The sequence below is a fragment of the Musca domestica genome, unplaced genomic scaffold, assembly GCF_030504385.1.
Source record: "Musca domestica strain aabys unplaced genomic scaffold, Musca_domestica.polishedcontigs.V.1.1 11, whole genome shotgun sequence".
Taxonomy (NCBI): domain Eukaryota; kingdom Metazoa; phylum Arthropoda; class Insecta; order Diptera; family Muscidae; genus Musca; species Musca domestica.
In genome coordinates this window covers 5879189-5904968 of record NW_026712133.1, presented here as the reverse complement: position 1 = coordinate 5904968, position 25780 = coordinate 5879189, and the positions used below count along the sequence as shown (strand labels likewise).

The 25780-nt window shown below is 36.6% G+C and overlaps 1 protein-coding gene across 4 annotated transcripts in view; it reads right to left on the bottom strand.

Annotated features, from left to right (window-relative positions):
- LOC101888976 (ionotropic receptor 75a) overlaps nucleotides 1–25780 on the bottom strand; it is an 814889-nt gene that overhangs the window by 74657 nt on the left and 714452 nt on the right. For all 4 annotated transcript variants that reach the window (XM_059130193.1, XM_059130216.1, XM_059130199.1 and 1 more), the window contains one exon: nucleotides 13815–13954. In XM_059130193.1, the coding sequence (XP_058986176.1) occupies nucleotides 13815–13954 (140 nt within the window). The remainder of the gene's footprint in view (nucleotides 1–13814; nucleotides 13955–25780) is intronic.

The window sequence follows — 25780 nt, the reverse complement described above, 5'->3', positions numbered from 1 at the left end:
ATACACATCTCGTGTTGCTAAATTACAGGACACATCTGATGCAGAGATTGTAAGCCTGTTGAAAGCGGCTTTATTTCTGATGCAAAAGGCGTTAAATCGTAACACCAATATTTTCCATTCTGCCGTGTTAAGTTTCACTGTTCCTGAGTTTTCAAAGTATAGTTCCGGATCATTGTGAAATTTCGTTGTTTTCAGCATGTTGCATAGCACAACAGGCATTAAAAGCAAGCCTAATAATACTGATAGCATTATTGGGCTATTTGCGATCTTCATTCTTTTCCTCGGAATGGTATATTTTCCATTTTGCACTTGCCTTGATTAACCGATGTCACACTGCGTTGTCTGGTCTGTGGATAATTCGTTATGCTCTTCTGGAAACAGTGGAGCCAGCCTCAGAATGACCCGTTTGTATACTCCAGTTGATGTTTTCACATCAGCAACTCGTACAGCTCCATCGTCGCCAGCAAACACTTTGAGAATTCTTCCCAATAGCCACTTCATCAGCGGTAAATTATCTTCCTTGATGATGACCTCATCACATTTTCGAAGATTGTTCATCTTTCTCCTCCATTTGTTCCGTTGTTGCAGTTCGTGGAGGTATTCAGCCGACCATCTTCTCCAGAAATGCTTCTTGATATGTAAAAGCAGCTTCAAATGAGATGTGCTGGAGATTTTAACATATTCTGCTCTGCTGTCTACTTGCGTAGTTAAAGCATGCCCGACTAAAAAGTGCCCTGGTATCACTGGGTCAAGACAATCTGGATCGTTTGACAAAGGCGTGAGCGGATGGGAATTTAGTATTGCTTCTATCTCCATTATGATCATTTAGGTTTTCCGTTGACACGCTACGTACCAAGAGGCGTTCCGCGGACTTCACTGCTGCCTCCCATAAACCTATGAAATGCGGTGCTCTTGGTGGGATGAAATGAATGTGAATGCCTTTGGCGCTTGAGGTTGAAATAATTGATTCCTGCGCCTTATCCGAATATATATTTACAGATAACCGCTAAATTATTCTTGGATCCGACGAAGTTCGTAGCATTGTCACAATATATGTTTTGGCAGTGTCCACGACGCGCAATGAAGCCTTTAAGTTAAATGGCCGTGCAGGAGCTACCCTTGTTGCTGGCAGCTGCCCCATTATTTGCTGATACAGGTGGGGTCGTGCTCTGGTGAACCTTACACATTTTTGAATCGTTGATCTTGCAGTCATTTTCCCTTTGATTGGCCAAAATCGGTTCCTTATTGTGTTTAACAGCGCTTGAAATCCACAATGTTTGTTTTCTTAATGAATCGACGTACATAGTAATTTTACTAATGAATCGCTATACGATAATATTATTGGAAGTTTTTTGAAGCATAGAATGTTCCAATCTTCCTCCTAGGCTTCAGGCTGTATAGAGAGCTGTGTTTGCTAATTTGTTTTGTAGCTTTCAACTCTTTAATTTCAGTTGCGTAATATATAGCATAAGTAATTAACTGGAGGGAGTTATCTAATTCCTCGCGGTTAAGGGCTACACTTCTGGGCCGCTGGGACATATGCATTCGCGCGTTTCTTGTAAATCTGAGGACCTTCCTTTGTAATCTCCTGAAGGAATTTTTGTGGTTTATTCCATCTATAAAGTGGATGTCAGAGGTTACTATTGCAGTCGTAGCGGCAACATTCAGCTCCACGTTATTTGTAATAGCATTTTGAAGAGGACATGTAGCTGGATATAATTCCTCCTTTCCGTGAAGAAAAACTGGACTATAATCGGCTCCTATATAGGTCTACTGGTTGCAGACCTCGAGAAAGCATGTCGGTAGGATTCTAATTTGACGGAACGTGCTTCCATTGTTCTGGTAATGACAACGTTTGAATGGCTGACACCCTATTTGCCACAAATGTTTTATATAAGGTTGACTGAGATTTTATCAAGGCAAGGACAATTTCCGCGTCGGTCATGGGATGACTTTGAAGCTTTCAGTCAATCCTTACTATATTACCCAGTTCAGCTGCTACCACTGCGGCACATAACTCTAGTCGAGGAAGTGTTTACTGTTTCAACGGAGCAACTCTGGCTTTACCGCAGATCAGGGGTACAGCTACGTAATCATCCTTTATAACAAAGCAAATGTATACAGCAGCGCCAAAAGTTTTCTCCGACGCATCGGCAAAAACATGCAAATGCACTTTTGCGGAATCTGTCCTCAGAATACATGTCGAGGTAGTTTCAACTCGCTACGAAATGTTTTCCAAGTAGCTCAAAGTTTATCGTGTAATGGTTCATCCGAAAATAAATATCTTTGCTTTCACAACAATTGGTGCAAGCAGACCAAGTGGATCAAAAGGATTCGCTAGCTCAGGCGTAACTGTTCGTTTCGTTATTACTTGACAATGATCAATATTTGTCTTTACGTAAAATTGGCAATCTTGGACTGTTTGACGATCATTTTCTCAAGTTGAAGCGGGCTTCTTCAAAATAATTATCAATTCCTTTTGCACCATTCATCGCTATGTTTAAGCTATCAGAACTACCGAGACCATCGTCCATATAAATGTTTGCTTTTAGCATTCCTGACCCAAAGGGATAATGATCCATGTTGTCGTCTGCGATTTTATGTAGACACTTTGTGGCAAGGTACGGTGCTGTATGAGTTCCATATGTAACAGTATTGAGTTGTAATAGCTAACTGGGTGTGATGGGTCTTCCCTCCAAATGATCAGTTGATACTTCTGATCATCGGGATGAATTATGGTGTGTCTATGCACCTTTTCAATGTCAGTTGTGAAGAAAAACTTTGAGAATGGGAACCGTAGCAGGATAGAGAACATCTCGCTTTGTACAGGTGTAAATTAAGTCATTTAACTAATAATCCGATGACGTTAGTTTTGTTGTGGTACTATCTGGTTTAAGAACACAGTGATGCAGAATGAAACATTTAGGGTTCGACACTATATTCACGTCAATTTTCTTGCTGCTGTGCTAGCTGTTCATATTCCTGCATGAACTTGATGTATTGTATGCGGATATCATCCTTGTGAAGAAGCCGACGTTCAAGACTCATGAACCGGTTATACGCCATTGCATGAGATTTCTCCAATTCTGTTGGAGATTCTTGGAAAGGAAGACTACCAATCAATCGACCGTTCTGATTATATTGAGACTCGCAGCGGGTTTCCAGCGGATACATTCTCTTTCGCTTGATGCTACTTCCTCGAGTTTCCATAACTTCTCAACTGCTTGCTCTGGTGACGTTTCACTATCAAAAAATGCGAATGTCAGCGCTGCTGATATGACGTTCGTTGATTCTTGTTTGCCAAGCGCAGTATTCTGCAGAATTGTTTGATTATCATTCAGTTTTATTGTACCCGGTTGCATAAGACTGAAGTAGAACTCCACCCCGAGCAGGATATCTATTTTGTCTTCAATATTAAAATTGGAATCCGCCAATTTAATGTACGTTGGAATCTGCCAGTTAGATATATCCAAATCCGGACAAATCAACAAACAAATTGAAAATCCAGAATTGTTAGACAACATTTGCATGTTCACACGATGATAAGCCTTCTTCTTGATTTTTCCAACTCCGTCAATAGACAAAGAGGTCTCTGTTGTTGCCAGTGATAACCTTTTAATCAGCCGTTCTGTAAAAATATTTGCTTCTGAACAGGAATCAAGTACAGCCCTGAACTCGCCTAATATACCGTTTGCAGCTTTTATGGTGACTCTCGCAGTAGCAAGAAGTACGCTCTTCTGACCTTCTGCTGATGTCGAAGAAATTACAGCAATGTTGACTGGTGTATGATTGCTACTTGTGGTTGGCGTTTGATTTAAGCCCGTTGCCGATGATTGAGATTTCCCTGATAAATGAAACAACGTATTGTGCTTATTATTACATTTCTTGCAGTTACCAGATGTACAATTTTTCGCTATATGATCAGCCATAACACAAATTTGACAAATTTGTTTTAAGTACCACATCTTTTGGACATTAGGAAGATGCTGCTTGTTCACCATCTCCAGAAACAGTTCATAGAACTGACGCCCCTTAAAACAATCCCCATTGAATTGAGGGATTGTTAACTTTGGTAGTGGAAGTGAGCTGTGTGCTACCATGTCGGTTCCCAATTGAGGTGTGCTTGATACATTTCCACCGCATTTCTCTCTCAGGACTGCTTTGAACCGCATCTTCTCGGCTATCGTAGTTATCCTGATTCAGCCCAAATTTCGTCGTACAGGCTGTACTTTGACTCCACAGACATTTAATCGTCTCTTCTTTTATCACATAGACTTGGTTTGACTGTCCCGCTTCTATATTTTCCAAACTTTACAGACGGCGATCGAGGGCTGTCATTCTCGCTCTTACCCTTCGGGCCAGTCCATCAACTTGGGCAGACGCAGGTTCCTCAACTTGGGTCTCTGAATCATTTTCGTGCTTTGCGGATTTATCAGGATTGACCTTGGCAGACTTCAGCTTCTCCAACTCCGCCTTGATATAGTCCACTGTTGCATTGAAGTTGAGTTTTTCGAAATTTCTGCCCTTTACTTCTTATTGGGCGATGAGCTCTCGAACAGTTGCCATTGATTTATCTTCAGCGCCCGTTTGTTGAGTTGTTGCTTACTTGCCAAATGAAAGGTAATGTTTTTTTTTTATTTTGTTGAACAAACCAGAAGATGCATGTTGTGCCACATCTTCTAATTTCTTTGGTGATTAGGATTGCGTCTTTGTTGATGTAAAGCTCAATTTGTTGCTTTAACAATTACCAGAATACGTGTTGTGCATCGACTGGTAATTTATCCGATGCGTTGATTTGTGTTGATGATGAATATTGGTCTGCGCGTACGAAGTTGTGTGTAGCCTCATGTGTTGTATCCTGGGTTGCGTGTAGACTTAGGAAGGATCTGTGTTGTATCCGAGGGTGGATGGATGGATGGATACAAGATGCGGTCGCGACGAGTCGAATCGCAGTACCGCGGAACGTTATACACATATATATATATATATATATATATATATATATATATATATATATATATATATATATATATATATATATATATATATATATATATATATATATATATATATGTATATATATATATAGAAATTAGAAGATGGCACAACATGCATCTTCTGGTTTGTTTAACAAAATAAAAAACAGTAGTTTTCATTTGGCAAGTAAGCAACAACTCAAAAACGGCGCTGAAGATAAATCAATGGCAACTGTTCGAGAGCTCATCGCCCAATAAGAAGTAAAGGGCAGAAATTTCGAAAAAATTGTACAACTGCAAGAAATGTAATAATAAGCACAATACGTTGTTTCATTTATCAGGGAAATCTCAATCATCGGCAACGGGCTTAAATTAAACGCCAACCACAAGTAGCAATCATACACCAGTCAACCTTGCTGTAATTTCTTCGACATCAGCAGAAGGTCAGAAGAGCGTACTTCTTGCTACTGCGAGAGTCACCATAAAAGCTGCAAACGGTATATTAGGCGAGTTCAGGACTGTACTTGATTCCTGTTCAGAAGCAAATATTTTTACAGAACGTCTGATTAAAAGGTTATCACTGGCAACAACAGAGACCTCTTTGTCTATTGACGGAGTTGGAAAAATCCAGAAGAAGGCTTATCATCGTGTGAACATGCAAATGTTGTCTAACAATTCTGGATTTTCAATTTGTTTGTTGATTTGTCCGAATTTGGATATATCTAACTGGCAGATTCCAACGAACATTAAATTGGCGGATTCCAATTGCAACCGGGTACAATAAAGCTGAATGATAATCAAACAATTCTGCAGAATACTGCGCTTGGCAAACAAGAATCAACGAACGTCACATCAGCAGCGCTGACATTGGCATTTTTCGATAGTGAAACGTCACTAGAGCAAGCAGTTGAGAAGTTATGGAAACTCGAGGAAGTAGCATCAAGCGAAAGAGAATGTATCCGCTGGAAACCCGCTGCGAGTCTCATTATAATCAGAACGGTCGATTGATTGTTAGTCTTCCTTTCCAAGAATCTCCAACAGAATTGGAGAAATCTCATGCAATGGCGTATAACCGGTTCATGAGTCTTGAACGTCGGCTTCTTCAGAAGGATGATATCCGCATGCAATACATCAAGTTCATGCAGGAATATGAACAGCTAGGACAGCAGCAAGAAAATTGACGTGAATATAGTGTTGAACCCTAAATATTTATTCCGCATCACTGTGTTCTTAAACCAGATAGTACCACAACAAAATTAAGGGTGGTATTTGATGCATCCCCAAAAACGTCATCGGATTATTCGTTAAATGACTTAATGTACGCCTGTACAAAGCGTACGGTTCAGATTGCCAACGTTTGTCTTCACAACTGACATTGAAAAGATGTATAGACAAATCATAATTCATCCCGATGATCAGAAATATCAACTGATCATATGGAGGGAAGACCCATCACACCCAGTTAGCTATTACATTTCAATACTGTTACATATGGAACTCGTGCAGCCCCGTACCTTGCCACAAAGTGTCTACAGAAAATCGCAGACGACAACATGGATCACTATCCCCTTGGGTCAGGAATGCTAAAAGCAAACATTTATATGGGCGATGGTCTCGGTGGTTCTGATAGCTTAAACATAGCGATGAATGGTGCAAAAGGAATTGATAATTATTTTGAAGAAGCACGGCCTCAACTTGAGAAAATGGTCGTCAAACAGTCCAAGATTGCCAAAGCATATACCATATAGCATGCAAAACGATAAAAATTTTATGACTATACTGGATTCCTCAGGCTCACCAATTTTACGTGAAGACAAATATTGATGATTGTCAAGTAATAACGAAACGTCCAGTTACGTCTGGATAGCGAAACTTCTTGATCCACTTGGTTTGCCAATTGTTGTGAAAGCAAAGATGTTTTGTTTACCAGAACAATGGAAGCACGTTCCGTTAAAGTAGAATCCTGCCGGCATGCTTTCTCGAGGTCTGCAACCAGTAGACCTATATAGGAGCCGATTATGGTCCAGTTTTTCTTCCCGGAAAGGAGGAATTATGTCCTGCTAAATGTCCTCTTCAAAATGCTATTACAAATAACGTGGAGCTGAATGTTGCCGCTACGACTGCAATAGTAACCTCTGACATCAACTTTATAGATGGAATAAACCACAAAAATTCCTTCAGGAGATTACAAAGGAAGGTCCTCAGATTTACAAGAAACGCGCGGATGCATATGTCCCAGCGGCCCAGAAGTGTAGCCCTCAACCGCGAGGAATTAGATAACTCCCTCCGGTTAATTACTTATGCTATACAATCGGTAGAATTCGCAACTGAAATTAAAGAGTTGAAAGCTACAAAACAAATTAGCAAACAGAGCTCTCTATGCAGCCTGTCGCCGTACTTGGATGAAAAAGGTATACTTCCCTAGGAGGAAGATTGGAACATTCTATGCTTCAAAAAACATCCAATAATATTATCATATAGCGGTTCATTAGTAAAATTACTATGTACGACGATTCATGAAGAAAACAAACATTGTGGACCTCAAGCGCTGTTAAAAACAATAAGGAATCGATTTTGGCCAATCAAAGGGAAAATAACTGCAAGATCAACGATTCAAAAATGTGTAAGGTTCACCAGAGCACGACCCCACCTGTATCAGCAAATAATGGGGCAGCTGCCAGCAACAAGGGTAGCTCCTGCACGGCCATTTAACTTAAAGGCTTCATTGCGCGTCGTGGACACTGTCAAAACATATATTGTGACAATGCTACGAACTTCGTCGGATCCAAGAATAATTTAGCGGTTATCTGTAAATATATATTCGGATAAGGCGCAGGAATCAATTATTTCAACCTCAAGCGCCAAAGGCATTCACATTCATTTCATCCCACCAAGAGCACCGCATTTCATAGGTTTATGGGAGGCAGCAGTGAAGTCCGCGGAACGCCTCTTGGTACGTAGCGTGTCAACGGAAAACCTAAATGATCATAATCGAGATAGAAGCAATACTAAATTCCCATCCGCTCACGCCTTTGTCAAACGATCCAGATTGTCTTGACCCAGTGATACCAGGGCACTTTTTAGTCGGGCATGCTTTAATTACGCTAGTAGACAGCAGAGCAGAATATGTTAAAATCTCCAGCACATCTCATTTGAAGCTACTTTTACATATAAAGAAAATGGTCGGCTAAATTCCTCCACGAACTGCAACAACGGAAGAAATGGAGGAGAAAGATGAACAATCTTCGAAAATGTGATGTGGTCATCATCAAGGAAGAAAATTTACCACCGATGAAGTGGCCATTGGGAAGAATTCTCAAAGTGTTTGCTGGCGACGAAGGAGCTGTACGAGTTGCTGATGTGAAAACATCAACTGGAGTATACAAACGGGTCATTCTGAGGCTGGCTCCACTGTTTCCAGAAGGGCATAATGAATTATCCACAAACCAGACAACGCAGGGAGACATCGGTTCATCAAAGCAAGAGGAAAATGGAAAAGATACCATTCCGAGGAAAAGAATGAAGATCGCAAATAGCCCAATAATGCTATCAGTATTATTAGGCTTGCTTTTAATGCCTGTTGTGCTATGCAACATGCTGAAAACAACGAAATTTCACAATGATCCGGAACTATACTTTGAAAACTCAGGAACAGTGAAACTTAACACGGCAGAATGGAAAATATTGGTGTTACGATTTAACGCCTTTTGCATCAGAAATAAAGCCGCTTTCAACAGGCTTACAATCTCTGCATCAGATGTGTCCTGTAATTTAGCAACACGAGATGTGTAGCATGTTCGTGAGCAATCTCAAACACGTAAAAAATGAACTACTACAGGAAGAGTATTTATTTACCAACAGACGGTTTAAAAGATCTCCATTCAACATAGTTGGCAATGTTGGGCGTTCATTTTTTTTTTGTGTCCTTGATGCAGATTATATGGAAGAAATGTCTAAAACCATCAGCAAGGAAAAATCGAGCACGAGCAAATGACAAGTCTGTTGAAAGCCCAAACTTCAATAGTTAACTCTACCAATCATGTCATAAGACAGGATACAAAAGATACAAGAGATCTCAGAAATGGTTGAGAAAATAAATAATGACGTGGCTAAGGAATCTTCCCAGTTAACTCACAGCTTTAACCAACCAAAGAATGACGAATATATCTGTAAAAATCAGCGGTCCAAACTCCGAAGTAACGCAGTCGCCAACCCCTGTGGAGTCAATATATTTAATAATCATTCAACTGCCAATTGCAACCTCAACAGGATTATTGCATCTACAGTTTGGAGCCAAATACATCATCAAAATAGATGGATTTTCGCTACTACTGTCGATGTTGAATTTTCTATTGTATGCGGTACGGAGACAAATCATCATCAAAAATGCCGGAATAATGGATATGGAAGAACTATTTTGTCACCATACAAGGACATTTTGAGGCCTCAAATAGCATGTACACTTTTTATGTGAGATTAAAAGACATCCATTCTATAAGCCCACCACAGGAAATAGAAAAGATTTTAATGCGCATGAACACCACTTCTTACAAGGTTCATCTGGAAGGGTTGGATAAAAATCTTTAAATTTAATTCATTAAATTAAAGAGATATATCATCCTTTAAAATAATTGTTCCATCTAAATGTTTGACAATATATTAAATCATTGATTGGCAGGGGAGTTCTGATAGCTGTTCATAACTTCATTGCTTCTGGGCGCATTATAATACGTACTGACAATGATAATGTAATATATATATAGGGTGAGATGGAAACACTGCAACCAACTTCAGACTTCTGTCATCTGTAATCCACTCGTCCGACAGCTCTTAAAATTATTCCAGTGACAACTCATATTATTCATTGTTTACATGCGTACAAAAGCATTTTGGTGAAAATTTTCCAGAAAAAAAGTTATTCGTGATGGAATTCAAGCGTGGATAGCAACATCAGCAGAAATGATAATGTTTCGGCTTGATCGGAACCCGCGTCGCAGTGGCCGAAAAAGGGCTCGTGAGCTGAACATATCGCAATATCCCATTCGGCAAATATTGAAAAATGAGCTCGGGGTAAACCATTGAAATTCCAAAAATTGCAAGAACTTACACCGCAACAGAAAGAAAATAGACTCAGAAGAGCTAAAGAGTTGCTTCGCTTGGCCGAAAGTGGTGAACTGTCGAAATTGTTTGTTTTCTATGAACATTTGTTGAGGTTCCTCGCTTCATTTCCAGCGCACAATGGCCACCAAAATCTCCAGAATCCAATCCGTTGGACTATTGTGTCTGGAGTATTTTGGAAGGCAAGGTTGGCACTAAAAAAATACCAAAGTGTCGGTCACCTCAAGAAAGCGCTTCGCTTTGAATAGGTCAAAATACCGGAGAGCAAAATTCGGACAGCGTGTGGCGATTTCATTGGCCGTTTGAAGGCAACAATTCGTGCCAAAGTTGACCAATTCGAACAAATCTGATGTTATCCTAAAATCTGATGCTATTTCCGACAGTTTTTGCATTCATTCAATAAAATTTAATTTAAAAATGATAATAAAATTAAATTTAATTTTAATTTAAACAAAATTATGGCGTTTAACTTTGTTGCAGTTATTTTTATCTCAACCTGTATATTAAGTATATTCAAACCCTTGTTATTATTATTGTAAAGGACTTTGCAATCCTTTGCCATAGTAATCCGAGGCTGGAAAATCCATATTAAAAATTTTAGGTTCTTAAAATGAATTCTTGAATTTCGGTGTTTTACTGATTTATTGGTCTTAAATTTAACTTTTTGTGTTGTCACTGGATGGAAGTGTTGTCTTTGAAAATTGTTTCAATATATATTCATTTTATTTGTTGAAATTCTCCGCCGCGTTGTATTAGTCACGTCGAAATCATAACCATCATCATTTTGTTTTTTACAAGATTTAAATTAGAATTAAAAATATATATATTTTTAAAAAGTCAATATATTAAGTCAAACTGAAAAATATCATACGATTTATAAAATAAATAAAAAAACTTTGTAGAAAAATACCGCTCAAAGAAAGCTGTTATATGTTGGCTACACGAACACGTGGTCCTGCATACACAATATTTTGTCATAGGCTGTATATTACGAAGTTAGAGTGCGAAGTTGGAAACAATTCCGGTGAAAAAATGTCATCAAAATAGCGAATATCGGGGGATACCGTTGTATAAGGGCCATAATGTTTATAAAGTCAATCAAAATACAGAATATCGAAAAGTATCGTCATACGGGGTCGTATAGACCCGTGGACCAAGGACATGGCAAAATCGTCTTAAAATTTCACACTGATCAAGAATATATATAGGTCTAAAATTATTTTTTCTCTGAGTTACAAAGGGATTGAGAACTGTAATCAGTGACATATTCTAAGATATTTAAACATATTGTGTTTGCAACAGTCTCAAAAATAACATTTGTTTGGGTACTGCAAGTAAACATATGTTTAGATGCAAGTATATATACATGCTTGGATGCAAGTAAATTTATGCTTGGATACAAGTATATATGCTCTTGGATGCAAGTAAATATATATTTGTATGTAAACATACATATACTTCAATACAAACATATATATATGCTTGGATTCAAGTATATATTTGCTTAGATGTAAGTAAAAAAATACTTGCAATAAGGGATATATATGCTCGCATAGAAGTATATTTATAATTAAATGCAAATAAATATATTTTTAGATTTATTTATATACATACGCTAGATATATTGCTATGAATAAGAAAAATCATTTTTAAATGAATTGGTGATATACAAATTTTATTTCATAAAATAAAATAATAATGCATACATATTATAAATTTATGTTTGATATCAATTCATAAATAACACAACAGACCCGCTTTTATTCTAAAAAATAAACGCAAAATAATACTATAGTTTAACTATTTATGGTTTATTATTTACACTTATGTTCTTCGATAGAACCATAGATGTCCGTAATTTTGCAACTGGCTGTTTTGTCCCAAGAGTACGTGCGTGTGTCAGAACTTTGGGTACAATTTCAACTCGTTCTGCTTGTGGATACACGTCCAGAGCTATTAGCTTGATATCGTTGTCTCCTTGTAGCACTGGGTACTTCGAAATATATTCAAATTAACAAATATTTCCACGAATTAACTTGAATTAAAGTCAAAAACAGAAATGCGTCGCATCAACAATAGCAATAGCAAAGCAACCGGCAAGAACTTAATTCCCCTATGGGTGACCTTCTTGTAGAAGAATGCGTCTCAAAAACAAAACACCAAAACACGTGCTTCCTTGTCTGTTACATACATCACACACTCATAGGCAAGCCAAGTTCTGTTTGATTTTGTAATTTGGTGTTGTTGTTGTGACGATTTTTTCTTTCAATTACATGCAAATGCAACAACCTATAATTTTAATAACCTTGCCAGACTCCAACAATCAACTATGTATATCAAACCACTCCAATTTTAACGTTGAACATAAGCAAAAAAGTTATATTTAAAGTTACATTTGAAAACACAACTCACAGCAGCATCAATAAATAACAAAACACAAGTGTTTAGCCGCATTGCAAAACAACGTTTTTCAACCTCTCGTAGTCGCTTTTGCGTCTCCTGCTGCACTATACACGCAGCCCTTTGTAAGGACCTTTTGTTACGCTCTGTCTCACAAAAACTACCTCACACCCGTTAAAAAATATGTTCTAACATAAAAAATATGTTGGAACCCAAACCATTAAAATTTAACTATGTTACAAAATGTTGCAAACCCATATATACTTCGACCCAAGCATAATATGTTTGCATCCAAACATATATTTGTTTGTAAGCAGCCCCAAGTATATATATACATGGATTCAAACATACTTTGACGTGCATTTTTTGCGTGTAGAACTGAGTCGTCTGTGTAACAACCGTTTAAAGTGGGCATTTGCGATAGGAATCCGTCGATCCATGAGTCTCTGGCATGAGGCGGCTACAATTGTTTCAGGTATCCGGTCCATTGATTTTCCCGTTGTTACCAATAAATTTTTTTGATGGTATGTCACGTGGCCTTTATTTATACACTCGTTCGACGCCTTGAGCATTATGGCCACCTTATACCTATTTGAATATCCATTGGCGGTTTATATAAAATTGTATCTAAAGTCGTAGCTGTTTTTGATTGCGTCTAATTGAGTTTTAGAATAGTCAGTGTGTCATCCTTGCATTGAAGACTCAATTTAAACCTATAGCCCTTTTGCACGTTGCCCAGAATCTATAAACTGTATTTGTTTTTTCTTGAATGTAGTCTCTGCAATAAAATTTCCCATCTAGGATCAATCCAGATATTTAACGTTATTGGAAATGTTGATCGTCTTGTTCATCCAGACTTCCTCTCGGTATTCAGTATTTTGATAAATTTGGCCCCATTTTTATACCCTCCACCATACTATGGAGGGTATATTAACTTTGTCATTCCGTTTGTAACTCCTCGAAATACTCATATCAGACCCAACAAAGTATATATATTCTTGATCAGCGTAAAATTCTAAGTCGATTTAGCGATGTCCGTCTGTCTGTCTGTCTGTTGTAATCATGCTATCTTTCGAATGAATTGAGATAGATGGCTAAAATTTTGCACATATGTTTATTTTTTCCAGTAGGCAGGTTAAGTTCGTAAATGGGCCATGTAGGTCCACGTTTTCATATAGCCCCCATATAACGGTACCTCCCCATATTCGATATTTTGATGATTTTAGCGATATTATTCACGGGAATTGTTTCAAATTTGGTATTTGAAGTTCAAAATGGATGCTACACAGTGTTGAATGTTTACAATTAATAACGACTTACCTGCTAGAAAAATAAAAGCGCTGAATGTACCAGTGAGATCTACAGGGTAAACGGTATACAGGTTACTACAAGGTGGTTTTTCCGGTTGTCTTTGTTTAAGTATTCGCTTATCAAGACCAGTTTCAACCGCTCTCCTCATTCTAAAAAAATTAACAAATATTGGCTTTAAAATAATTTAGTATTTTAACGATACATTAATTTAATGCTTTAATGAATGTAGTTGTATCATATAAAAAAATACCAGGGTGACTCCATTTTTTTGATTGAGCTTAAAATTGCTACTTTGTTATTGACACAGGCTAGCAGAATCGGCAGCACAATATGGCAAAATCATCAAAATACCGAATATCGGGAGGTACCATTATATGGGGGCTATACCAAAACGTGGACAGAAAAATCTCATATTCAATACCAACGATCCTAGACACAATACAAATTGCTCTGCTAAATTTTGTCAAATAATATGGCCGGTATAGTGATTTTAACACACGGACAGACAGGCGGACATCGTTAAATCGACATAGAATTTTACGCTGATTATGAATTTATGTACTTTATGGGGTCTACGACCTATATTTAGCGATATTACAAACGGAATGACAAAGTTAATATACCCTCCTTTCCAAGGTGGAGAAATAAAAACAGTTTTATTCCAACTTTTAGTGAAATGGTGCTTTTTTGTATGAACGATGTTACCAGTTTGGATACTTAATGAACGACACTGAAATTTAGTTTGACTATATTGTAATAACAGTACATTTGTTTCAAGTTGTACCATTATTCTAAATTGACAAAAAAAATAATATAATTATTGTTTGTTTTGCAAGACTTATATGGTTTTCTAGAGCACATGGACAATATTTTGATGAGTTTCAAGACCTTTAATAAAATGTTGGTTGATATAAGAACTGTGTGATAAATTGATACTGAGCAGAACAATTATAATATATATTATGTTTTTATACCCTCTAGCATACATAGTATTTTAAGTTGGTCATTTTGTAACTTATCGAATTAATAGTGTAGTATATTAAGTATATTTATCCTTGATCAGCGTAAAATTCTAAGACGATTAAGCCCTGTCCGTCCGTCTGTTGCAATCTCGCTACAGTCAAAATAAATTAAGATAGGTGCTAAAATTTTGTCTGCAGGCAGGCCAAGTTCGAATATGGCCTATGTCGGTCCACGTGTTCGTATAGCCCCCATATAACGGTACTTTTACACGACCATATTTTCGTAAAGCTCCCATATAACGGTGCCTCCAAATATAGAAATTATGGATTTGTATCACTTTCTACCGCAATTGTTTCAAATGTTGTTTTTATATTTCGTAATGGGTACCAAAGCATATAAAAAAATTGCATATGTAGGTATTTGGAATTTGATGACTTTAGACACATTCTTCAATGGAATTGTCTGAAATTCTACATCAGGAGTTCTTTCTTAGTACTTTATCCCCTGAAAGAGACTTTCTATGTATGTCTATGATATCGTGTATCCCCTGAACGGTACATCAGGAGTTCTTTCTTAGTACTTTATCCCCTGAAAGAGACTTTCTATGTATGTCTATGATATCGTGTATCCCCTGAACGAGATATTCGGTGTTTTGATGATTGCACCCAAATTCTTTAACGGAATTCTCTGAAAATCCACACAAGGAGTTCTGTGTGAGTATTTTACCATCTGAAAGGGAATTGTCTGTATAGGTTCATAGGTAAAATTGTTTTGAGAATATAACATTTGGTGAAACCCTGTGCCCATATATCTATTACTCCGACACATATCTTTAATATAATCCATCTCGAAATCTTATCATGCTTTCTACAGCATTTGTAACGAGAATTACAAATGCCTTCATCAAATTTGGGTTAAATTGATTTAGAGTAAGATATACATCCCATATATTAGTTCCTTCCGATTTAAAATTGTAATTACTTTAAAGCCATCGTACGCATTCATAAAAATTTCATAGTTGGTACTTCACATTAATTCCCAATATAAACGTTTATTTGTTACGAGTAGCTCTATTAAATATGCATAGTGGTATTCATTGCGTAAAGTCGACTGATATTTAGTTTTTTATTTGTAGTAGTTATTTATTAGTTATTTATTTATCGACTAATATTTAGTTATTAGATATTAGTAGTAGCCGTTTTACATGATTTAAATACTTATAGTGATGACTTGTTACCTACCACCTTGCCTGAAAATACTCATAATTGCCCACCCGCCCTTTATTTTAAATATCTCTCTATATTTTCTAAACTGAAGAACTAGATGAGTTATATAAAATTTAGGAAAAGTAGTTATAACCATGGAAATTAATCTGTCTTTTATAAAAACTATATAAACATAGAAAGAATTTTTAAAAACGAAGTTATCAGGAATTAATATTGGGTCCACTTCCATTTTTGCCAGAGAAATTGGTTGGTAAAAGTCAATGGGACTGAAAATCACAAAACCCTCAAACAATCGTAGTATAGCTTTATGAATGATATAAGAAATCACTCGCCTAATCTTCTGCCACAGAACACAGCAATTATTACAAACTCTACACACCGAATTTTAAACGATTTTGCTAAAAATATCGATGAAATCATCAGAATACCGAATATCGGGAAGTAGCGTTATGGCGTGGACCAAGATTGCCCATTTACGAACCGCCTACTGACTACTAAATGACGGAATGACAAAGTTAACAAGTAAATAAAGGTCGACTTAATGATGCCATACACTACCATGCATATTTAGTAGGGCTACCCGTAACAAAAAACGTTTATATTGGGAATTTATGTGAATTATGCAAGGACGCTTCTTATATAATAGGAACATATGCCGCCAATTTACAGCAAATTTGGGTTAGAATTGTGAGACCTTACATCTGACGGTACATTTATATGGGCGCTATACCAAAACGTGTATATATAGGGTTGAGCCAAACAAATGATTTGTGGAAAATTGCATCTCTAGCAGACAATAAATACAGAAAGATCTATGCACAAATGCACAAAGGCATAATAGCTTGTATCACAGTGTGGTGTAGGGTATAAAAATGAATCAGTACCTAAGCAAAATTCTTTTTTTTTTCACAAATTGCAAATATCAATATACTAATTTTCCAATAAATGTTATATTCATTTGACAGTAGTTGGCGTTGACCATAAGGGAGCGATAAGCACATTTTTTGGGATTAGAACTTCGATCTAGTTTTGTTGCCAATTTGTGAGAAAATAATGTAGTTACCTATAAAATTCAAATACTAATCTATCAAACATCTATTAAAATCAAATACCGGATATAATTTTTTTCTGGCAATCACTTTGTTAATATTTACTGGCGAACATTCCCTGTTCTTAAAGAAAAAGCTATATGGCTTGACTTTCCAGAATAAATTTTTAAATTCCAACTTTTGGACAACTTGTCATGAATATTTAGTTAATTTTGTATGGCTTATAATGCTAGTTGTGGGCAATCATTTGCAGCAACGATAGCTGTGTCATCCGAGCACGTAGCAAATGTCACACTCAGATTTATCGGTTTATCGGCAGTGTATAACTTGTATAAATTGTCTCAAAAACACCAACTTGTTTAATATCTGATTTGATTTCAGTTAGAGGTGAACGTTCATCTTTATCGGTTCTTTCGCTAAAGCTGACCATAGACGAACGATAAATTCGAGCAATTTGTTGGGTTTGTGGTCGCGTTTTTACGTCTGTGGGGTAGTTCGCGAACAAATCATACGTGTGTGGGCTACTGCGCAAATTTTAAGCCATTTTGCCATTTCAGTTGCTCTTCAACCATTGTAACGAAAGGTCGTGTAGTGCATACAAAAAATGGCAAGCAAAGACTTTATGATAGAATTTTTTGATGTGTTAAAAAATGAAAATGCCATTTGGCAAACAAAAAGTGAAAAATATAAAGACAAATTAGAAAAACAAAAATCATGGGAAAAACTCGTAACAAAATGGAAAGAGGTTGCTTTTTTCTTTCGAGCAGCCGCTCTTCACTCCATTTTCTTTTTCTTTTTTTTTCGATTTTTTTCTTTTCTTGTTTTTTATTTTCCATGTCGAAACATGTATATATAATTAAAAGCGCAGCTGCATCAGCCGCTGCATCGTCGCACATGTTTTTTTAAGTTTCCTATCAACAGAAAAAACCAATTGTTAAATAAAAAATTTTCTGCCACAAAATTCAAACAGAAGCACAAACCGAAGTTCAAACACAAAATGAACATCATCCGCTTCGTAGCATATGCTTACTCTTCAACGTTGGCCGAATTATGATTTGTTCGAGCGTGTGTGGAGAAACGATATGCAATAAATCGCAGCAATAAATTTGCAAATCACACCAACAAATCGTTCGTCTATGGCCAGCTTAAGATAACTTTCAAAAAAGAGGTAATATGGAATAGGAAGTATTTTGTTTTAATTTGTGCAGAAACCCTAAAAGCCACATGCGGTCGAATGCTTGCTGTACGTCAAGAAATACAGTGGAACAAAATTGTCTAGTCATAATATCGAGTTATAAATATTTGTCAAATATACAATAGATCCAAGGTAAACTCGCACACTTAACAAACAACTTTCTTTCATGAATTTTTTATGATTGTTATCAAATTCACTACCGCAAGAAACCTATATTTTTAGTGTATAGGGTACTAGAACTAGCCGTAGAAAAAAGTTTACAATTTCTATTTATTTAAAATAATAATGACATTTATTCTAAAATTCACCAAATTTCTATGCAAAAACTAAACTCGTACAGCTTACATTTATACTGCAACCCTATATCGAGCTGCGTTCAACTTCACGCGATTGTTGGAAAATGTGTTTGGGGAAGTCCCTGAAAGCTAATTTATCAAAAATTTCCACGTGTTGTGTAATTAACTGAAGTTATTATTAAAAAAACGAGGACGTGAAGTGAAAAATTTAGTAAGTAAACATTACAAAAACAATAAATCGCTAGGTGAGATATCTGAGATTGTTAATAGAAGGCGATCTACAGTTCAGTACATCATAAACATGCCAAAAATATGAAGCCTACAGTGAAGCACGGTGGTGGGTCAGTAATTGTGTGGGGTTCATTTTCAGCAACTGGACCTGGTGTTTTGCAATTTTATTGAGCGTATTATGGATCATACTATGTACCTTAATATTTTGAAGGAAAGTTTGCCACTCTGTAAGGAGAAGCTTGGCCTTCGTGAAATTTATTATTTTTATCAAGACAATGATCCGAAACACAAGGCTTATAAAGTGCGCTTATGACTGCTATATAATTCTCCTCAGGTCCTGAATATACTCACCCAGAGTCCAGACATAAACCCCATAGAGAATTTATGGAGCTATCTCGATCGTAAAATCGCCCAGCCCACCTTATCTTGCAAAGAAGATTTGAAGTCTAGATTTTGAATTAAACCAAACATTTTGCGAAAAACTTGTTAAAAGTATGGCAAATAGGCTACGAATGGTAAAAACAAGTAAAGAAATGCATATAAAATATTACTATAAGATAGCATGCAACGGTGACTGAATGAGAAAAGAAAACAAACCGAATGGTTTGGCTGTTGATTCAATTCTGATTTTATTTCAAAAACATTTATTTTTAAGTGCTACAAAAACTTATCTAACTTAACCTAATCGCAGCCACACAATTATTCTTATCTATTCTAATATTGAATGGAGAGCATTGCAGGGCTGCTTGACATTTCATTCAAGTGGTTTTGTACATTTACTGAGCGCATCGATATCTGTGCGTGTGGGTCATAACCTTTATTGTCTCACACATTATCATATGCGTCAGCGCCCAAGATCACCGAATTGTTCACATGTTATGTTTTATGGCAGCTGGGAAATATGTAATTTCCGAATATTTATTGTTTATTGCTAGATTTTTCCCAGCGCCTTAACCGCACTCAAAAGTATGTACAAAGTATTTTGTACATTCTCCCGGGCGACTTAAATGTGCATGTTTATAGTGGACTGTATTTTTTTATAAAGTTAATAAATGAATAATGTGGAATATTTAAATATAAAGATATGAAAAGAAAAATTATGCGTAACTATCTATATATGTTGAAATAATATCAATATTTAGTTAGGTAACCGCTTCCAGGAAACGACTCCACCGTTTAATCCAGCCTCTCTTGCCGATAACACTACCTTTACTGGCTGGCTTCATTGTGCACGCTGCCAAATTAATAGTCCATCGTTGCAGACTGTAATCATACATGTTGCAAAATACTCAATGGCTCGATAGTAAGCTCCGATTCGTCGTCTTCCATTATCACGGCCATTGTTGATTTGTTATTGATTTCTCTCTGAGAAATTTCTTCGACTTATCCCTTTTCTTCGATTAATTCTTTTCCTCTATAAACGCCATCGTACTCATCTTCGCCATACTGCCGAACATGTTGGGACCTTCTGTACGCGAATCTATTCGTTCTTCATCGAGTGCTTCATTGGTAAGGTTAGATTCGACTTCGGAATTTTCCCCCTCATCCCGTTCCTCAAATTGAGGACTTGCCGGCGGGAAATTTTTTTCAGAATTTCCTTCCAAGCATAGAGTCTGCTTTAGATTATCAGCAGCATATCCCTCTCTTATATTTGCCAGTTGTTTGGACAGGTCTGTCTCTCAGCTTGACAACTTACCTTTCCTCTTTTTCCGTGCCTTTTTATACCCTCCACCATACTATGGAGGGTATATTAACTTTGTCATTCCGTTTGTAACTCCTCGAAATACTCATGTCAGACCCAACAAAGTCGATTTAGCCATGTCCGTCTGTCTGTCTGTTGTAATCATGCTATCTTTCGAATGAATTGAGATAGATGGCTAAAATTTTGCACACATGTTTATTTTTTCCAGTAGGCAGGTTAAGTTCGTTAATGGGCCATATAGGTCCACGTTTTCATACCGCCCCCATATAACGGTAACTCCCGATATTCGGTATTTTGATTATTTTAGCGACATTTTTCACCGGAATTGTTTCAACTTTGATACTTCTAGTTCGAAATGGATACTACAGCCTATGACATAAAATTATCTGGGCAGATCCACGTCTTCGTATAGCCCCCATATAACGGTACCTCCCTATATTCGGTATTTTAATGATATTAGCAACATTATTCACCGGAATTGTTTCAAATTTGGTATTTGAGATTCGTAATGAGAACTACAGTCTGTGACAGAAGAATGTCTATGCTGGTCCAGGTCTTCGTATAGCCCCCATATAACGGTACCTCCCAAAATTCGGCATTTTGATAATTTTAGCGTCATTATTCACCGGAATTGTTTCAAATTACGTATTTAGAGTTCGCAATGGGAACTACAGTCTGTGACAGAAAATTGTCTGTGTGGGTCCAGGTCTTCGTATAGGCCCCATATATCAGTACCTCCCTATATTCGGTAGTTTGACGAGTTTAGGTACAATACCCACAGAAATTGCTTGAGATATCGTATTTGACAGAAAATTGTCTGTGCTGGTCCAGGTCTTCCCACAGCTCCGATATAATGGTAACTTCCTATATACGATATTTTGATGATTTTAGCTACATTATTCACCGTTTATTTCAAGTTTCGAATTTGAATATGGTAATGGCCAATCGCAAACAATGCCTATGTAGGTACACGTCGTATATACCCCAATATAACGACAATATTCCGTATTTTTAAAATTTAACAGAATTTTTCTAAGGATTTTATTTTTTTTTTTAATTTCCAAATTCGTTCCAATTGGTGGAGGGCATTCACTTACTTACTGTTTTTTAACTTGTTTCCTTTTGCTGGATTGTTGCAATATGAATATCTACTTCATTGTTTCCTCCAGTGATTTCAGCTCCTGCTGCTGCAGCAGCATCATCTTCAGGAACGCCCGAAACTGTTGTTCCATTTTTATCATATTATACTCGGATATATTTAATCTTCCAATATTTTCACGCTCTCTTTCTTGGAGCTTTCGATTTTGGAAGTCCTATTCCACTTTTTTTTATTTATTTTTTATTATCCTCTTTCCAAATTAGTTTTTTTTGTGACTTTGTTGTCCTCTTTTAGCGTTTTTTTTTTAATTTGCACCGTGGGTCTTTTTTTGGTTTTGCCCCTATGGCGTATTTTATATTTTTTGCACTTTGGGTCTGTTTTGAAATATGTATATTTTTTTTAATTTAATAATGAGAATAGAGTCCAATCTCCCTCTTCGATTGTCAACTATATTCTCTATTCGGATCCTGTTCGGAGGATCAATGTTGAAAATGAGAAAAGAAATACGACCACTTCGTTAGGGTGATATTTCAATTCTGGATCCAGCTCGAAGGACAATGTAATGTAGAATAGAAAATAATATCCATGTTCGATTGTCAAATCTATTCTCTATTCGGTGATGAGAAAGGGTGTAGATACAGCGCTTGGGTGTAGATTCAATTCTATTCTGGTTCCTGTTTTAATAAATGAGAATAGAGTCCAATCTCCCTCTTCGAAGGTCAACTCTGTTCCCTTTTCGGCTCGACTGGAGCAATGTAAAGTGAGAAAAGAAACAAGACCGCTTCTTTAGGGAGCTTTTTCAATTCTGATTTTATTTCAAAAATATGCTGCAAAAACTAATCTAATTTTACCTAATCGCAGCCACACAAATATTCTTATCTATTCTAATATTGAATAGAGAACATTGCAGGGCTGCTTGACATTTCATTCAAGTGGTCTTGTATATTTACTCTGCGCATCATATCATAAGATACCGAATTGTTCACATGTTATGTTTTATGGCGGCTGGGATATATGTAATTTCCGAATATTTATTGTTTATTGCTAGATTTTTCCCAGCGCCCTAACCGCACTCAAAAGTATACACAAAGTATTTTGTACAGTGACGAAACCAATATATGCCAAAATGAATATATTGGCACTACAAAAACGAAATTAAAAACTAGAATTTCCGGACATAAATCGGATCAAAAGTCAGACAAACCTTTAGAACAAAAGACAGCTTTAGCAGCACATTGCACACTAACAGGACATAGACTGAACTTTAAGGATATTGATATAATGGCACAAGAAAGCAACTATAAGAGACGATTCACATTAGACATGTTACATATCTTAAATGTACCACCGGAAAAAATAATGAACTATAAATCTGATACGGACCACTGTGCATATATTTACAGAAATTCAGTACATAAACACAGATGGAAAAATACTTAGTTCGAATTTGACGTTAAATTAGAGTAGACGTTTTCCTCTAAAACAAAGTTAATGTAAGATTTGTGTGTTGTGTAATTTCTCTTATTAATTTGTAATCAATTGTGTTATTTGTAATAGATCACTGAAGATGATTGTCGATGACAATCGAAGTATTGGATATATTAAAAAAAAAGGAGATAACTAAATAAAATTGTTTTATTGACCTTTAGCCGAACTATTATCAAACATATTAAAATTTGCCAGGTCAACAATAAATAACAACAGCATCATTACACGGAAGGCACAACGAAAAGGAGTAAGATATCAAGTTCAAAATGCACTTATACAAAGAAATAAAAGATAAATATGACAACAACATGATCAACACGAAACAATACTCAAAGTATAATAGACATGTATCAAATCTGACTGCATCCATAACGTACTTAATTAAATGCAAAAACCTAGGCATAATACCAATATCCATCTCCAATGCAACAAAGAACACATACAACATTTTCAAACGAAACGATAAAATCCCGCCGATTTTACTGTCAACATTAGAAACATGCAACCAAAATTTTCATTTGAAAGTATTTCAATTTTTAATACAACAAAAACACAAAGAACTTCTCACCAAAAAAAAAAACAACACTTTTAAGAAGAAGAGACTTTCTCCAACAGTTTATGGACAAGCTTGATTACAACACTTTTATTGAGAGTGAAAATATTCTCCGCAAGAGTTATGACAACAATAATAAAACAAGACACATCAACAGATATCAATGATTTAGAGAAAAGCAACAAGCTGAAATCCACATAAAACATAATAAAGAATGGTTCATCAATCTCCGGCTGATTATCGGAAGCATAGCTGGATGCTACCGGACGCGTCCACAGGTAGTGGAACGCCCAATAGATATATTGGGCAGCTGCGGATAAATAAGCTGTCGCGGACAACTCAGCGGTACCGGGGGGAGAGTCTCGGAACAAATATCCGAGTGCCCATGATCCCTGGTTCGACGAGGCGAACAACTGGCGCCTCAAACTATCCAGTGATCGGTGTTGGTCTACCGAAGATTAAGGCCCCCTAACGATGGTGTGTTACGTAAACCGTGCCCATCAGTGTTCCTCGGGTACCGACTGTATTCGTACGGTTGCCTCACTGATACCTGGGCGCCTCAGTGAGTAACAGGCTTAGTTGCCAAGTCCATGCCATGGTAGGGAGGCTATGCCATCGTCTCCTCCAAGTCCGACCTTTTCATATGGAAAAGAATAATTATATAAACAAAAACAAACCCCCAACTACCACCAATGACACTATTGCTTCCAAGGAAGCAACGACCAAGGACCGGCCACAGGACACGATTTCCAATTCGGGAGGAGACGACTCTATACTGAATTACAGTGACGTCATCCATGACAGTATTGGCACTACAAAAACGAAATTAAAAACTAGAATTTCCGGACATAAATCGGATCAAAAGTCAGACAAACCTTTAGAACAAAAGACAGCTTTAGCAGCACATTGCACACTAACAGGACATAGACTGAACTTTAAGGATATTGATATAATGGCACAAGAAAGCAACTATAAGAGACGATTCACATTAGACATGTTACATATCTTAAATGTACCACCGGAAAAAATAATGAACTATAAATCTGATACGGACCACTGTGCATATATTTACAGAAATTCAGTACATAAACACAGATGGAAAAATACTTAGTTCGAATTTGACGTTAAATTAGAGTAGACGTTTTCCTCTAAAACAAAGTTAATGTAAGATTTGTGTGTTGTGTAATTTCTCTTATTAATTTGTAATCAATTGTGTTATTTGTAATAGATCACTGAAGATGATTGTCGATGACAATCGAAGTATTGGATATATTAAAAAAAAAGGAGATAACTAAATAAAATTGTTTTATTGACCTTTAGCCGAACTATTATCAAACATATTAAAATTTGCCAGGTCAACAATAAATAACAACAGCATCATTACACGGAAGGCACAACGAAAAGGAGTAAGATATCAAGTTCAAAATGCACTTATACAAAGAAATAAAAGATAAATATGACAACAACATGATCAACACGAAACAATACTCAAAGTATAATAGACATGTATCAAATCTGACTGCATCCATAACGTACTTAATTAAATGCAAAAACCTAGGCATAATACCAATATCCATCTCCAATGCAACAAAGAACACATACAACATTTTCAAACGAAACGATAAAATCCCGCCGATTTTACTGTCAACATTAGAAACATGCAACCAAAATTTTCATTTGAAAGTATTTCAATTTTTAATACAACAAAAACACAAAGAACTTCTCACCAAAAAAAAAAAACAACACTTTTAAGAAGAAGAGACTTTCTCCAACAGTTTATGGACAAGCTTGATTACAACACTTTTATTGAGAGTGAAAATATTCTCCGCAAGAGTTATGACAACAATAATAAAACAAGACACATCAACAGATATCAATGATTTAGAGAAAAGCAACAAGCTGAAATCCACATAAAACATAATAAAGAATGGTTCATCAATCTCCGGCTGATTATCGGAAGCATAGCTGGATGCTACCGGACGCGTCCACAGGTAGTGGAACGCCCAATAGATATATTGGGCAGCTGCGGATAAATAAGCTGTCGCGGACAACTCAGCGGTACCGGGGGGAGAGTCTCGGAACAAATATCCGAGTGCCCATGATCCCTGGTTCGACGAGGCGAACAACTGGCGCCTCAAACTATCCAGTGATCGGTGTTGGTCTACCGAAGATT